Genomic DNA, 16,501 nt, shown 5'->3' on the forward strand with positions numbered 1-16,501 from the left:
TCGTATCAGAACATGCTACACAACTCCTTGTCCAAGCGCTAGTTTTATCCAGACTGGACTATTGCAACGCTCTCCTAGCTGCTGCAGCTAGAGTGGTCTTTAATAAGCCAAAAAGAACACGTCACTCCTCTGCTCACAAAATTGCACTGGTTGCCAGTTGCCGCTCGCATCAAATTCAAGTCACTGACGTTTGCCTACAGAACAACCACTGGTTCTGCCCTCTTTTACTTTAACTCTTTACTTTGGACTTATACGCCTTCCAGGAACTTGCACTCTGCATGCGAACGACGTCTTGTGGTCCCATCTCAAAGAGGCACAAAATCTCTTTCTCGGACCTTTACCTTGATGGTTCCCTGCTGGTGGAATGATCTGCCTAACTCAACCAGAGCTGCTGAGTCCTTAGCCACTTTCAAGAAACGGCTGAAGACGCTTCTTTTTCGACAGCACTTGATCCAGTAATACTAACACTTTCTCTACTATTCTATTCTATTCTGCTCTTTAAAAAAAAAAAAACCTGCGTTAGATTAAACTGAGAAGGGTCATAGCACTTGCATATCGTTGTCCTACTGTTAGTTTAACTGCTTCTATTGTTCTCATTTATAAGTCGCTTTGGATAAAAGCGTCTGCTAAATGAATAAATGTAAATGTAAAGTTCTTATCAGTAGTACTTTGAATATCACTCAAAATCTATTATTATTATTAATACCGAAGTCTGAACCTAAATGAGTGGCTGTTACCTGGCCCCACCTTAGGACCTTCACTCCTAGGAGTGCTGTTAAGGTTCCGGGAGCACACTGTAGCTATTAAGTGGTTATGTAAAAGCCATGTTCCTCCAGGTCCGCCTGCTCTCTGAAGACCCTTCTGAGATTTGTCTGGCGTGACATGGAAGGAGACAAAACTCCATCAGTGTTTGAGTGGCAACTCCTGCCCTTCGATACCCTGTGTAGCCCCCAGTATTCCATAAATCCACTCTGGGCCTCAGCTGGCACTGTTCCACAGACACATTGAGGTACAAACATCGACCAGTAAATTATGATGCTCCTACCATGCGTAACATTTAAAGGGCCTTAGCTAGCCAGTACGACCACCTCGGGTTAATCATGCCATACACCACTTGTGCCAAATTCCTAGTGAGTCCACTTTGGGACAAACACAGAGACTGGGATGATGCCCTACTGCCCCAGGATTTGCTACAAGCCTGGAGAGACTGGGAGGGAAAGTTACAAGTCCTGCTGAGAATCACCTTCCCCTGAGCGTATATACCTCCTTCCATGGATGAGAGAAGCATTACTCATGAGATACATGTGTTCTGCGATGCTTCGAAGTAAGCCTATGAAAGCCTATGAAGCTGTCGCTTACCTGATGACAGTAGACAGTCAAAGTAAGCCTTATCTCTCCTTTGTTGTGGCCTGTTCAAGAATTGCACCTAAACGATTGCATTCAGTGTCCAGATTGGAGCTTTGTACTGCCATCACAGGAGCCCTAAGTCCTGAGTCATGCTGATTTAAGAAGAAGAAGAAAGGGGGTTTATTCGCCATGACTGTTTGTACAGACAAGGAATTTACTTTGGCAGGAAGGTGCATACATATAACATACAACATATATGATACAGAATATAAGAGCACCAAAAATACACATAGAATACATTTAAGGCAATGGTGCAAATATGCAAAAGTGCAAAAATTGAGCTAAGAGTTTATAATTTAAAGTCACTGCAACTATGGCAATGTTTAAGAGGTTATAGTTTATAATCAGTGTAAAAATGGCATGGTTAAAATGTTATAGTTTCAAGTTTAAGTCAGTGTCAATGAGAGCTCCAGGTGTTATTAAAGAGGCGAATAGCAGAAGGAAAAAAATTGTTCTTATGGTGTGAGGTGATGGTCCTAACGGCCCGCATCCTTCTGCCAGAGGAAAGTAGGTGGAGCAAAGAGAAACCAGGGTGGGAGGGATCTGCCACAATCTTCTTCGCTCGCCTCAGCGCCCTTGACGAGTACAGGTCATCAAGGGAAGGCAGATTGCAACCGATCACCTCAGCAGTGCGGATGATACGCTGTAGTCTGCTCTTGTCCTTGGCCGTGGCAGCAGCTTACCAGGTGATAATGGAGGAAGGGAGTATGGACTCAATGATCGCTGTGTAGAAGTGCACCATCATTGTCTTATGGAGGTTGAATTTCTTCAGCTGCAGTAGGAAGTAAATCCACTGTAGTGCTTTCTTGGTGAGGGAGCTGGTGTTCAGTTCCCACTTTAGGGTCCGGGAGAGGATAGTACCCAGGAAGCGAAAGGACTCCACAGTGTACTTGGGAGCCACACAGGTTGATGGGGGTGGGTGGGGCTGTGTTCCTTCTGAAATCCACAACCATCTCCAAAGTCTTCAGAGCATTGAGCTCTAAGTTGTTCTGACTACACCAGGACAACAGCTTATCAACTTCCCACCTATAGTCAGACTCATCCCCATCGGAGATGAGCCCAATGAGGGTGGTGTCGTCCGCAAACTTCAAGAGTTTGACGGACGGGTGACTGGAGGTGCAGCTGTTGGTGTATAAGGAGAAAAGCAGAGGAAAAAGGACGCAGCCCTGAGGAGAACCGGTGCTGATGGACAGAGAATCACGGACTTGTGACCCCAGCTTAACGCACTGCTTCCTGTCAGACAGGAAGTCTGTGATCCACCTGCAGATGGAGTCCGATACATTGAGCTGGGAGAGCTTGTCCTGAAGCAGGGCAGGGATGATGGTATTAAAGGCGGAGCTAAAATCCACAAACAGGATCCTGGCATAGGTTGCCGGAGAGTCCAGGTGTTGGAGGGTGAAGTGTAGGGCCATGTTGATTGTGTCATCCACAGACCTGTTGGGTCTGTAGGCAAACTGTTAGGGGTCCAGGAGAGAGTCTGTGATTGATTTGAGGTGAGCCAACACCAGGCGCTCAAAGGACTTCATTACCACAGAGGTCAAGGCGACGGGCCTGTAGTCTTTATATTATGTAGGCCATAGTTTTTTGGCCACAGGGATGATGGTGGAAGACTTAAGACAGGCTGGTACATGGCATGTCTCCAAGAAGGTGTTAAATATAGCGGTGAACACAGGAGACAGCTGGTCCGCACAGTGCTTAAGGGTGGCTGGAGAGATTGAGTCTGGCCCTGCTGATTTCCGTGGGTTCTGCCTCTTGAAGAGTCTGTTCACTTCACTCTCTTGGATGTAGAGAGCTGACACTGTAGTGGTGGGCGGGGGCAGCACTGGTAAGGGAGGGAGTAGAACAGGACAGTCCAATTGCCTTTCGAATTTACAGTAAAACTCATTCAGGTCGTTGGCCAGACGAGAGTCGTTAGTGGTGTGGGGGGCTCTGGGCTTGTAGTTGGTAATCTACCTGAGCCCCCTCCAGACAGAAGCAGCATCATCAGCAGAGAACTGATTTTGAAGCATCTCTGAGTACAGTAGTTTAGCCTCCTTTACAGCTTTGCTAAACCTGTTTTTTGACTCCTTGAATATGTCTGAGTTTACCTGAGAACCAGGGGTTATCATTGTTAAAATTTACCCTGGTGCGTGTTGAAATACAGCAGTCTTCACAGAAACTGATGTATGACGTTACAGCCTCTGTGTACTCATCCAGACTATTGGTAATAAACCTGAACATGTCCCAGTCAGTAGAGTCCAAGCACGCCTGCAGGTCCTCTAAGGCCTCAATGCTCCACAGTTTTGATGCCCTCACAGCAGGTTTACAGAGTTTTAGTTTCTGCCTATAAGCAGGAATCAGGTGGACCATGGCATGGTCAGAGTGACCCAGTGCTGCTCGAGTGACTGCATGGTAGGCATTACTGACTGTAGTGTAACAATGGTCCAGAGTGTTGTCTTCCCTGGTGGGGCATGAATTGATGAATTGTCTATATTTGGGAAGATCGTGGCTGAGATTACCTTTGTTAAAGTCACCAAGTACGATAACCAAGATATCTGGGTTTGTTCGCTCCACGCTTAGTATCTGATCGGTAAGTGAGCGCTGGGCTTCTTTAACATTTGCATCCGACGCCATGTAAACACCGACCAAAATAAATGACGTGAAAAACTTGTGAGGCGAGTAGAATGGTTTACAGTTTGTAAAAAATTATTCCAAGTCCGGTGAACAATATTGCAGAATTGCTGTGATATCTACACACCAGCTACTGTTAATATAGAAAAAAAATACCTCCGCCTTTCGTCTTCCTGGAAAGAACCGTGTTCCGGTCCACCCTCAGTAACCTAAAGCCGGCCAGCTGTAATGAGGAACCCGGGATCAGATCACCCAGCCAAGTCTCAGAGAAACATAGGACAGGCGCTGTTAGATAGTCTCTGCTTTTTTACCATCAGTGGCTGGAGTTCATCCATTTTGTTACACAGTGAACGAACATTTGAAAGAAAAATGCTTGGTAGCACTGTTCGGTTTCTGTGTCCACGTAGCCGTACCAGAGCACCCACTCGCTTTCCCCTTTTCCGCCGATGTTCCTTTGTTTTTACAAAGCCGAGCTCAGCTTTTACTAGAATATCCAATCCAATCCAATCCACTTTATTTCTATAGCACATTTTACAAACACAAAGTTTCCGAAGTGCTGCACAGAAGACTCAGAACATACAAAACGATTAATACAAAATTATTAAAACAAAATAAGAACATCAGGTTTAAAAAAATGATATAAAATATAAGATAAAAAGAATAAACACCACAGAGGACCACACAACTCACGCGGTGTTAAAAGCCAAAGAATAAAAATGAGTCTTTAGACGAGCCTTAAAACACTCAACTGCAGGGGCAGTTCGGATATGGAGTGGCAGAGCGTTCCAGAGATTAGGTCCAACTACAGAAAAGGCCCTGTCCCCCAGAGTTTTAAGTCTTGACTTGGGGACCGCAAGCTGGGGCTGGCCCTCTGACCTCAGTGTCCGCGCTGGTGTACACAGCAAAATCCCCAGTGTTAAATTAACACTCCTCAGTGTACATATGTGTCCACACTACAGGGTGTTAAAAATTAACACTGAAGCAGTGTTGAAGTTAATGAGATAATTAAGTGATTAATTAAGTGATGATTGGCCATTAGTGGTGACACCTGATGATAACAAGCGGAATCATTGACGGAAAGAGAAACATGAACAGAAAAAAGAGAAACACAAGAACTACTGACTTTGAACCATTATTGCACTTATTATTTTACCAGTTTGACTTTATTTCTGTCATACATCTACACACGGTCTTACTTAGATTTAACAGAAGTTTAGATGGTAATGTTTTATGGAATGTTTCGTTTCATGTCACCATTATGGTGACCAGTGGTTGCTTTAGTTGGGCTCTTGACCCTTTACTATTTAACATTTGAATTTCTCTGGCTGCTCCAACTCTGTGTTTATAGAGCATATGTGTTGTGGCAAGAGAAACTATGATTTGGGCTGTGTTTCCCGAGAGCATCGCAAGCCTAATTTGATCGTATAGACCATTTGTTGCAGTTGTTCTATGATCAAGTAAGGCTTAAGATGCTATTGGGACTGCAGCCCTGGTTATGTTTTGATGATAAAATTACTAGTGACCTGATTTACTGATGGCACCCATTATTTTAAACTGATTATCTAAATGTTTTATTAATTTTTCACTACAGTAGTTACTTCCAGCAATGTTTTAAAGATCTGAAGGTTTTAAATTCACACACAGACATCAAGAATATGTCAATGAATACATATGAATCTCAACAATGGTGACAATCAAACAAATGCTTAAAGTTGCAGTGCATGATGGGAGCCACCAATCAGAACGCATCAATGGCTGACATCATGCATTGCAGCATGAATAAATTATGCAGCTGAATTGTCCTGTAATTTTCATTGTTTTTTCTGTTGGCTTTTATTTTGCTATTGTTTTGTTCTGACTTTAGTAGCTTGTTTTGTGATGTTCAGAGTTGATCTGTTTGTCACTAGTTTGTTTTTTGTCACCATTGGTGAGATTCAAATGCTGATTCTTGATGTCTGTGCGTTTAAACACAATAACTTCTTTGCACAAAGTATTTTCAAAATTTTTCATTTTGCTGTTGGATCTCAAACTGTAGAATCTCAGAGCTACAATCACCAATACTAAAACAAGACATCAAGAATATAGTCAAAGATTTAGACTCTGAATTACATCAGTGAATCAGGTCACTACATGATATTTTCATTATCACCAAAACATATTGTGAGCAGGTCATGTTTTCTCTTGCAGTAACAAATGTGCTTTATAAACACAGAGTTGTAGCAACCAGAGAAAAACTAATATTAAAAAATGAAAAGGGTCAAGAGCCCAACTAAAGCAAACACTGACCACCAAAATGGTAAGTTGAAAAGAAAAATTCCATAAAACATTACCGTCTAAACTTCTGTTAAATCTCAAGAACTTTTGTCGATGTATGACAGAAATAAAGTCAAACTGGTAATAATAAGTGCAACAATGTGTAATGACTTTAAGTCAGTTGTAGTTCTTGTGTTTCTCTTTTTTCTGTTATTGTTTTTTTCTCTTTCCGTCAATGATTCTGCTTATTAACATCAGGTGTCACCACTAATGGCCAATCATCACTTAATTAATCACTTAATTATCGCATTAACTTCAACACTGCTTCAGTGTTAACTTAATTATCTCATTAAATTCAACACTGCTTCAGTGTTAATTTTTAACACCCTGTAGTGTGGACACATATGTACACTGAGGAGTGTTAATTTAACACTGGGGATTTTGCTGTGTATAAATTTGGATGAGGTCTGAGATATATGTTGGGGCCAGTCCATTCATATGGAATTTTTTTTGTGCCAATAATAATGAACTTAGCTTTTCAAGAAACTAATGAAAATATAAATTGAAACTAAATAAAATATCTTTGAAACTGAAAAAGAATAAATTGCAGGCAAATTTTTTGACTTCATTTTTAATACACTGCATATTTTGCTAACTATTTCTCATATTTCAATCGCTGATCTGAACTTACAAATGCGCTTCCAGAGTTTTCATTTACGCTTCTGAAGTTTTCGTTTATGCTCCCTGAGTTTTCGTTCGCCGTTCTGACACATTTCTCTCGTGGGGGCGGGGCTAGTAGCAGTGTGTTCTCATTGGCTACTGAGTTTTTGAGTGACAGCTTCTTGACCTGGAAGTGAAGACGTCAGTGGTGTGTTTATGTGTGGATGTGAGCGTCTGTAATCGCAGCTTTCTATTTAATTTGAGTGATATTAAGTTTATATCTGTATTTATTTGCTGCTACACTATATTGTTGAGATGATTTTTTATAGAAGGAATAGTACAGACGAATGATATCATTATCATTAGTCATCGTTGCTATCAGGATACTGGATAACGTTAGTCTACTCGTGGTAAGTCTGTTTTTTTTATTTTTTTATTAATACTATACTAATAGGCTACTATTTATAATACAGTAGACTGGCTTTTTTCAGGTGGTGAGGCATTTTAGAATTCAGTGAGAGCCCACAACATTATACAGCTGTGTCTTGATTTAACGTGAACTGTTAGCCCAATCATTAGGCTAACGTTACATGACTTGTTTATCTACATTCGGTTACAGTCTTCGATTAGATCATATTTGCTTCGATTTCCCCCCAGCCACCCCAAACAACATTGGGCTAGAGTACTGTACAGTATCTGTACTGTAGCCTACAGTACAAAAAATACTGTATCGGTCAATGACCGATGCCATAGGACCAGAGCGCTGTCAATCACTGCCTGATTCAACTTTGGCAATGTAAAGCCTTTTTTTTACCATGCCAATAAAGCTATTTAAACCTGAATTTCTTAATTGATGATTAATTTGCGATGCAGAGTTTTTGAAAGAGGAGAGACACGACTTGACCACAGACCACGTCTCTGTTCGTAATATGTAAACACTCTATAGACCCCTTCACGGTTGACGTCACAGGAAAATTCGAAGTGCGTTGTGCGCATGTCGGGGTCAGAACGTTCCATCGTGTGTTAACAGTCTATGGTGTTAACCAGATAATTTCTCGTCAAAATGCCTTCTTGTTGTGTCGTGGACTGTGCAAATCGTACCAGTTGTGGAGTCAAGTTTTTCAGGATTCCTGCAGGATCTCATCCTTTTCAAAAAAATAGACGACATCTGTGGCTGCAAGCTATTAAACGGGCAGACTGGGACAATGCTACGATCAAAGAGGCTCGTGTTTGTAGTGCTCACTTCATATCAGGTAAAGTCATCCTTTATCACCCCTTTCTATTAGATTAAACTCGAAAGCCTGGATTGCATGAACAGTTTTTTTTGTACACTAGCCTATAACGTTAAGCTATTCTGGTTAATTTATTTTATTTTATAAATGTCATGGGCCTGTGTCATGCTACAGACGCAGCCAGCTGCTAGCAGTTAGCCGCAGGCTAGCGCCAACTTTGTGACAACAACATTTGTTTAACTGTTACTTACCATGGCTTAACTCTAGCCATAGTAAGTAAATAACTGTTTTCTGTAAACTGTAGACTGATTTAATAGTTAGTGAAATTTGATATCTGGCATTAATTGTGACCTGTGTCATGCTACAGACTTCGCAGACTAGCTTTACATTAGCGCTTTCACTATGACAACAGTAGATCGCGTTGTAATGAATGTGCAATTATTTTTTTATTTTTTTTATTTTTTGTAGGAGAGGCATCACTTGACTCCAGTAGTCCTGACTTTGTGCCCTCCTTGTTTGTGTACAAAAAACAAAGCCAGACACCTAAGACAAAAATGGAAAGGTACGAATAAAAAAAAGTATCTATCTATAAGGCTTGACTGTTTCTCTCTTGCAACAGCATTTTAATTCCTTGTTCATGTAAATCATTATTAATTAAATTTAAATGTAATTTAATTAAAGCAATATTGTGCAGGCCAATGATTAAATGGTTTCACACAGCACTAATTGTTCCTTTTGTTTTCCTTTAGGTATCAGAGGAAAAGGAAGAGAGATGAACGCCCTGACATGACACCTGCTTCTTCCATGGCTGAGAAGGAGCAAGACTGTACCATTGATCATTGCAGTGGTATGAATAATCTCTTAAACGTAAAGCTAAAACCAATGCAGTCTAATACACCAGCCCTGTGGTCCCACAAGCTACACCCTCCAAAGTTGTCATAATTTTTCACTGAACTTCTGTATGTCTGTTTGTTTTCTGTTCAAGATGAGGAGGAAGCTGAAGGGGAGCGCCCAGTGTCGAGACAGGAACATGACGATCTTTGCTTTACACATCATCAACTGCAGGAAGACTACATCAACCTGCAGCAGGACTGTTTTAAATTACGCAATGAGAATGAAGAACTTAGGAATGAATTACATAAATCCAAATTTTCGTACAGCAATGTTAAAAGAAGCATTGGGCAATTACTGTTTTTCACTGGACTGACCTCTGTAATCTTCGAATGGCTCCTAAAAAAATTAGATGGCAGTATTGAGATAAGTCACCAAGCCCTTCCTCTAGAGGACCAATTGTTGATGGTCTTGATGAAATTAAGGATGGGCCTCAGTAACACTGACCTGGCATATAGATTTCATGTAACAACAAGCACCGTATCAAATATTTATCGGAGCTGGATCTCTGTTATGTCTGTCGTCCTCAAGCCATTAATTAAATGGCCAAATAAGGGAGCTATACTTAAAAATATGCCCAAAACATTCAAACGTCACTTCAAAAAATGCCGCTGCATAATAGACTGCACAGAAATATTTATAGCTCGACCTAGCAATTTGACTGCAAGGGCCCAGACCTGGTCTAATTACAAACACAACAATACGGTAAAATATTTGATTGCCATCACACCTGCTGGGGCAATTTCATTTTTGTCTCCAGGGTGGGGTGGGCGGGTTTCTGATAAACAGATCACCAAAGAGTCGGGTTTCCTGGAACTGTTGGAGCCTATGGACGAGGTTTTAGCTGATAGGGGATTTTTAATACGAGATGAGCTTGCAGCTTGCGGTGCCACTCTTCGTATTCCTCATTTTACTAAAGGCAAAAAGCAACTGTCTGCATTGGAAGTAGACACATCCAGACAACTGTCTCGGGTTAGGATTCATGTTGAACGAGTCATTGGTCGGTGGAAAAACTTCAAGATTTTACAAACTGTTATTCCTGTGTCTCAGGTTGATATGCTGGATGATAACAAACCTCTGTAAAAGTGTGGTTCCAAAATAAGTCATTAATTTGAAATATTTAATGAGTAATGCTATTTTACAATTTATACTTTTTTGTATTTTGTCAAAATATGTAACATTGTTTCTGGACATGTTCCAATAAAGAAAATCATATATTACATAATAATTTACTGTCACTTGTTTATTTAAGCTACTGGATAATGACATGGGAATTGTACATGTCTTAAATTGATGTGCATCTGCATACAAGTAACAAGTGCATCTGCATACAAACAAGTAACAATAACAAGTGCATCTGTATACAAACAAGTAACAATAACAAGTGCATCTGTATACAAACAATAACAATAACAAGTGCATCTGTATAATAACAATAACAAGTGCATCTGTATACAAACAACTAAATACATTCAAGAAATACAACAAACACATAAGTGTAGTTCATTAGTCAACACTTGTCTTCCGGCATTGACAAAGAAAACAGTCAGTTGTTTTGACATTCTCCACATAACCAGGTTGCTGACTTCCTTTTGATCTGTGCGCAGCTGTAATGGAAGTGTCGACTACATCTGGCACAGTTGATAATTTTCCCGAAATCTGGCCTTTCACAGATTTTGCAGACTGATTGTGCCCGCAAGGAAGGGTCATGTCTTCTTGTTAAGATCTCAGGCAACACAGTTGAAATGAAGGCATGTTGAGCCTTTGACAAATTCTCCTGCAGAAACTCTGCGTTTTTAAGGATGCGTTCCACTATAACCTCGTTTCTCGTCCACAACACGAAGTCACAGTAGCTGACGTCACTTACAAACATATATAGTTGGGTTTGATAGTAGTATGGGTGTGAATTCTTCAATTTGAAAGACTTGTCCAGGCAAAACTGCCTGTCCTCTGCGCTTCCCTGAAGACCATCGCGGTATTTGTAAGGACACTTAATTTCTACCAAACCTTTGCCACAACAGGTACATCTTACCATGCCATCTGGTGATGATCCGAGGTGTGGCTCAGAAGGCCGCACAACTAGGCCACAGGAACTTACACTGAAGTCTTGATGGTTTTCGACCATAAGGGACGTGTAGGCTTGTCTTGCAGTTTCTTCCATGGACGTACCCCAGAGAACAGATGGGACATTTAGCTGTGTGTGGTTGTACTGCATTATCTCACTCAGGTAGGTGTTGCTGATATTGTCAGCTGTAGCCACACGATAAAACCTAGTACTTGTAATTCGACCAGCCCTGTAAGTTTGCCAATCCTTTGAGCTTGACTGTTGTCGTGTGACAAATTCCAGCCTTTCACACTGATGAGGTTGTAGTTTATTCTTCAGTCTGTGAAATGTGTCCTCACTTTTCACCTGCAATTCTTGTGGTGAGAGCTCCCTGAGTGTTTCATCAAATAAAGCAGTCAAGGGCTCGGGTAAGTTTGAGTGTTCCTCTGTATCACTATCGGATGCTGTGTCTGTATCACTATTTTCTAGACTTGTCAGTACAGCAGCACCAGGGGCTATAATCTGCAACTCTTTGATGTCATCATCTGTCAACACTGGGGAAGGAGAACTAGACAATTATAACACTATAGAACATTTACAACAGTATTGTCACATTTCAACAACAATTTTTTTGTGTATCTAACACTCCCTCAGTTTGTATAATAATATATCATTTTTACTAACTTGGGAGGAGTAATGAAAATAAACAAAATGAACTTTTTGCAAAAGGAATCTTATCTATACTCTGTCAACTAGTACATGCCAGTGGCTCTGGCGGTAGCACTAGATCTACTCCTGACCGTTTCTGGAAGCTGCCTGTCTAGCCTGCCTGTCCTCTTTGGTTTGTGGAAGCTGATTTTCTTTAATGGGGCTGGTTCGACTTCTTTCCTGCTTAAGTCTTTCCACTTGCACTCTCCAGAAGTGACTGCTGGTTTCTCTGTCCATCCCATTCTAACACAGATTTCGATTTTGAATAAAATTGCCGCTGCATAACTGCAGCATGACCCAAGCCTGAAATTAAATCACATATAATTTACATGTCAAACCACTATCCTTCATGAGTGGGTCTTGAAATTAACGCTTGCTCTCAGCAAATGAGTCTGCAGGTAAGACATAGCTACAAACTAAATACTACTAACATGCCTACTATGATCTTTTTTTTAAGTTGGCTACTATGTATGCCTGTTCTAACCCAGCCAGCACAGCCATGTGGGGCCCAAATGGGTCTGACCTGGGCTATCTAACTGGGACCCAGCCAGTTTTGCACCCAGTTTCCATGTAGGCCCCACATGGGTTTGCCCAGATGAAATGAACACTGCTTAGTGTGCACACTACAGGCTGTTTAATGTAACACTTAATCAGTGTTGGAGGTAATGAGGTAATTAAGTGATTGAATCATGATTTTGTATTAGTGAAGAACACCTGCTGTTAACAAGCAGAATCACTGAAGGAAAGAGAAACACAAGAACAACTTCCAGTCACAGCCTTGGATGAAATCAACTGAAGATAAAATACATCAGATCTCTCAAGATCTGATTAAACAACTCCACAAACAGCATTACCAGCTTCACTTATTAGTAACCAGACTGACTTTATTTCTGTCAGACGTCTTCAGAAATTCTTATTGAGAATTAACAGAGGTTAAGATGTTGATTATTTATTTGAAAGTAATAGTTTGGTTTGATGTTACCATTGTGGCGATCCGTGTGTGCTTTAGTCGGGCTCTTGACTTTTTAACATTAGTTTTTCTCTGGCAGCTGTGTCTGTTTGTTATGGCGAGAACAGCAAGAGAAAATGTAGTCAGATGCTTTAAGCTGATTGATGATAAGAATATAATCATCATCATGTAGTGGCTTAACTCACTGATATTATGTGTGAGGTTTATACAGGTAGTATGGTATTCACTTTGTTTTATTGTTGTGATTCTACAGTAAGAGAATAATAGAATTTAATCAGAATATCAAACGATTTATAACACACCATTTGCATATTTTGGGCTCCTGTGAGTTTTACTCACACACAGACATCAAGAATCAGCATATGAATCTCAGCAATGGTGACATGCTTCATGCTGCAATGCATTCTGGGAGCCATGGATAAGTTTTGTATGATGCTCCCAGAATGCATTGCACCATGAAGCATGTCACCACTGTTGAGATTCATATGCTGATTCTTGATGTCTGTGTGCGAGTAAAACTCACAGGAGCCCAAAATATGCAAATGGTGTGTTAAAAATCGTTTGATGTTCTGATTAAATTCTTTTAATCTGTTGCTGTAGAATCACAACAATAAAACCGAATGAATAACATACTACCTGTATAAACCTCACACATAACATCAGTGAGTTAAGCCACTACATGATGATGATTATATTTTTATCATCAATCAGCTTACAGCATCTGATTACATTTTCTCTTGCTGTTCTCACCATAACAAACAGACACAGCTGCCTGAGAAAAACTAATGTTAAAAAGTCAAGAGCCTGACTAAAGCACACACTGATCGCCACAATGGTAACATCAAATCAAACTATTACTTTCAAATAAGTAATCAACATCTAAGCCTCTTCTTAATTCTTAATACAAACTTCTGAAGACGTCTGACAGAAATAAAGTCAGTCTGGTTACTAATAAGTGAAGCTGGTAATGCTGTTTGTGGAGTTGTTTAATCAGATCTTGAGAGATTTGATGTATTTTATCTTCAGTTGATTTCATCCAAGGTTGTGGCTGGAAGTTGTTCTTGTGTTTCTCTTTCCTTCAGTGATTATTTACAGCAGGTGTTGATCAATAATGCACAATCATTATTCAATCACTTAATTACCTCATTACCTCCAGCACTGATTAAGTGTTACATTAAACAGCCTGTAGTGTGCACACTAAGCATTGTTCATTTCATCTGGGCAAACCCATGTGGGGCCTACATGGAAACTGGGTGCAAAACTGGCTGGGTCCCAGTTAGATAACCCAGGTCAAACCCATTTGGGCCCCACATGGCTCTGCTGGCTGGGTTATACACTTATGCTTGAAATGGAGTGGGGAGAAGTAAAACTTATTGAACCCCACCCCAGTCTGTCAAAGAATACAAACAAAATAGCTGCTTCCTACTTCAACTATCTAAAAGAAAAAAAATATATATATATATAATAAATAATAGTAATAATAATACCTCATTAAGAAACAGTATTATAGTTGCACATGTGCAAAACCACACATACATACTATACATATTCATAATATACACATATTACCTCAGGTAACAATGATTATCAAATACCAACAATGGTAGATGGAATACCACAAGGGTAAATAACAACTAATCCAACACTCCACACAACATGAATACAATCAAACCTCATTATCATTGTAATGGGACCAGACCTTTTGTTTGTAAAGACGTTTGAAAAGGTGAATGCTTTGACATTGCTTTAATTCAAGCCCCAAATTATTCCACAAAGTAACCCCACATACAGACATGGAAAGACTCCTCCTGGTGGAACCCGCCATTGGGACCACAAAGTTCCCAAATCCTCTCAAACTGTACGACTGCTCTTTATGAGAAAACATATTTTGAATGTTCACAGGTAATAGTGATACGCTTTAAACATGAACTGTGCATTATATAATTTTACAAGTTCCTGCATTTTTAATAACTTTGATTTAAGAAAGAGAGGATTTGTGTGCTCAAAATAGGCGGCCTTGTGTATAATTCGTACAGCCCTTTTCTGTAGCAAAAAAAGTGACTGTATTACATTTTTGTAATTATTGCCCCATACCTCTACACAGTAGATTAGATATGACTGTATTAAAGAACAATACAAGGTATGGAGTGCATTATGATCAAGGATATGTTTAACTCTACTAATTATAGCAAGGCTTTTGGAGACTTTAGTAGTTATATGTCTGATGTGGGCATTCCAACTTAACTTATGGTCTATCGTTACACCTAAACATTTTAATACGTTTTCAATGTGTACTCCATCTATCTCAACCAGTTTCTGTGAATCGACTTGATACTTTCCAAAAAACATCACTTTAGATTTATCTAGGTTTAAGGATAATTTATTACTTTCCATCCATTTTTTAAATTTACTTAATTCTTTATTTACAACGCTGATAAGTCACTCCAAACTGTCGTTACTATAGAAAATGTTTGTATCATCAGCAAACAATACACATTTAACCACCTGAGAAACATTAAAAATATCATTAATATACAAATTAAATAATTTGGGGCCCAGAACTGACCCCTGGGGGACACCACAAGCAATGTCAAGACATCCAGAAGAGAGCTCATCCATTTGGACATACTGTACTCTGTCGCTCAAATAACTTTTCACCCATTTCCCAGCCACCATATCGTTCTAATTTCTTAAGTAGTATATCATGGTTGATGGTATCAAACGCTTTTTTGAGATCAATAAAAATTCCTATTGCATGTTTTTTATTTGTTAATGCCTTCGATATTTCTTCTGTAGCATCAATTATGGCCACTGAAGTGGATCTGTCCTTCATTAATTAGCTTATGCTTATGTATGAAATTTTATAACCATTTGTCAAAAACCTTTTCAAGGATTTTTGAAAAATGGGGAAGGAGTGAAATGGGTCTGTAATTAGTGAAGTGATTCCTATTTCCATTTTTGAACAATGGTATGACCTTAGCAATTTTAATTTTTCTTGGCACACAGCCGTTTTTAAGCGACAGGTTACAGATATGTGTTAGAGGCTTTATGATACTTTTAATAGTTTTTTTTACTAGTACCATATCGATTGAGTGACAGTCTGTAGATAACTTGTTTTTTGATTTTTGAACAATATTCATTATTGCACACTCACTGACAGAAGAGAGGAAAATAGTACAGTCATTTCTTTCAGAGCTCAGCTCCAATTCTTGGTTTGGAATTTTGGCTGCTAAATAAGGGCCAACATTTACAAAAAAAATATTGAAATCATTTACTAATTTATTCATGTCATAATTTTCTCCATTAGAGTCAACAAAATATTCCGGATAATCCGTTTTATTAAATCCTTGCTTAATGATACTATTTAATACTGCCCAGGTTCTTTTTATGTTATTAGCAAGTAATAGTTTTTCATAATATTGTTTTTTCGCCATTCTCATTATAGCTGTCAATTTATTTTTGTATCTATCCTCAGCTTCTTTGGTTTTCGATTTAACAAACAATTTATAAAGGTTATTTTTCTTCTTGCATGCATTCTGCAGGCCTTTGGAAATCCAAGGGCATTTTAGATTTTTTTTTCGGTTTACTAAATACTCTGATGGGACAGTGCTTGTTGTACAAGGAAGTAAATATTTCTATAAATTTATTGTAAGCCACATCAGTCTGCATCTCTCCATAAATAGTGTTCCAATCTTGTGACCTTAATTCTTCATTAAACCCATGAAT

The 16,501-nt window shown here is 39.5% G+C and overlaps 1 protein-coding gene across 1 annotated transcript; it reads left to right on the top strand.

Annotated features, from left to right (window-relative positions):
* Positions 1–6,913: 6,913 nt before the first annotated feature.
* LOC311068262 (uncharacterized protein) lies at positions 6,914–10,281 on the top strand. The gene is made up of 4 exons (XM_084090605.1): positions 6,914–8,183; positions 8,631–8,724; positions 8,912–9,009; positions 9,148–10,281. The coding sequence occupies exons 1-4, from the start codon at positions 7,994–7,996 to the stop codon at positions 10,134–10,136; spliced, it is 1,371 nt and encodes a 456-aa protein (XP_083946731.1). The 5' UTR covers positions 6,914–7,993; the 3' UTR covers positions 10,137–10,281.
* The last annotated feature ends 6,220 nt before the right edge of the window (positions 10,282–16,501 follow it).

Source organism: Abramis brama, assembly GCF_963993115.1.
Source record: "Abramis brama genome assembly, chromosome: 2".
Lineage (NCBI taxonomy): Eukaryota > Metazoa > Chordata > Actinopteri > Cypriniformes > Leuciscidae > Abramis > Abramis brama.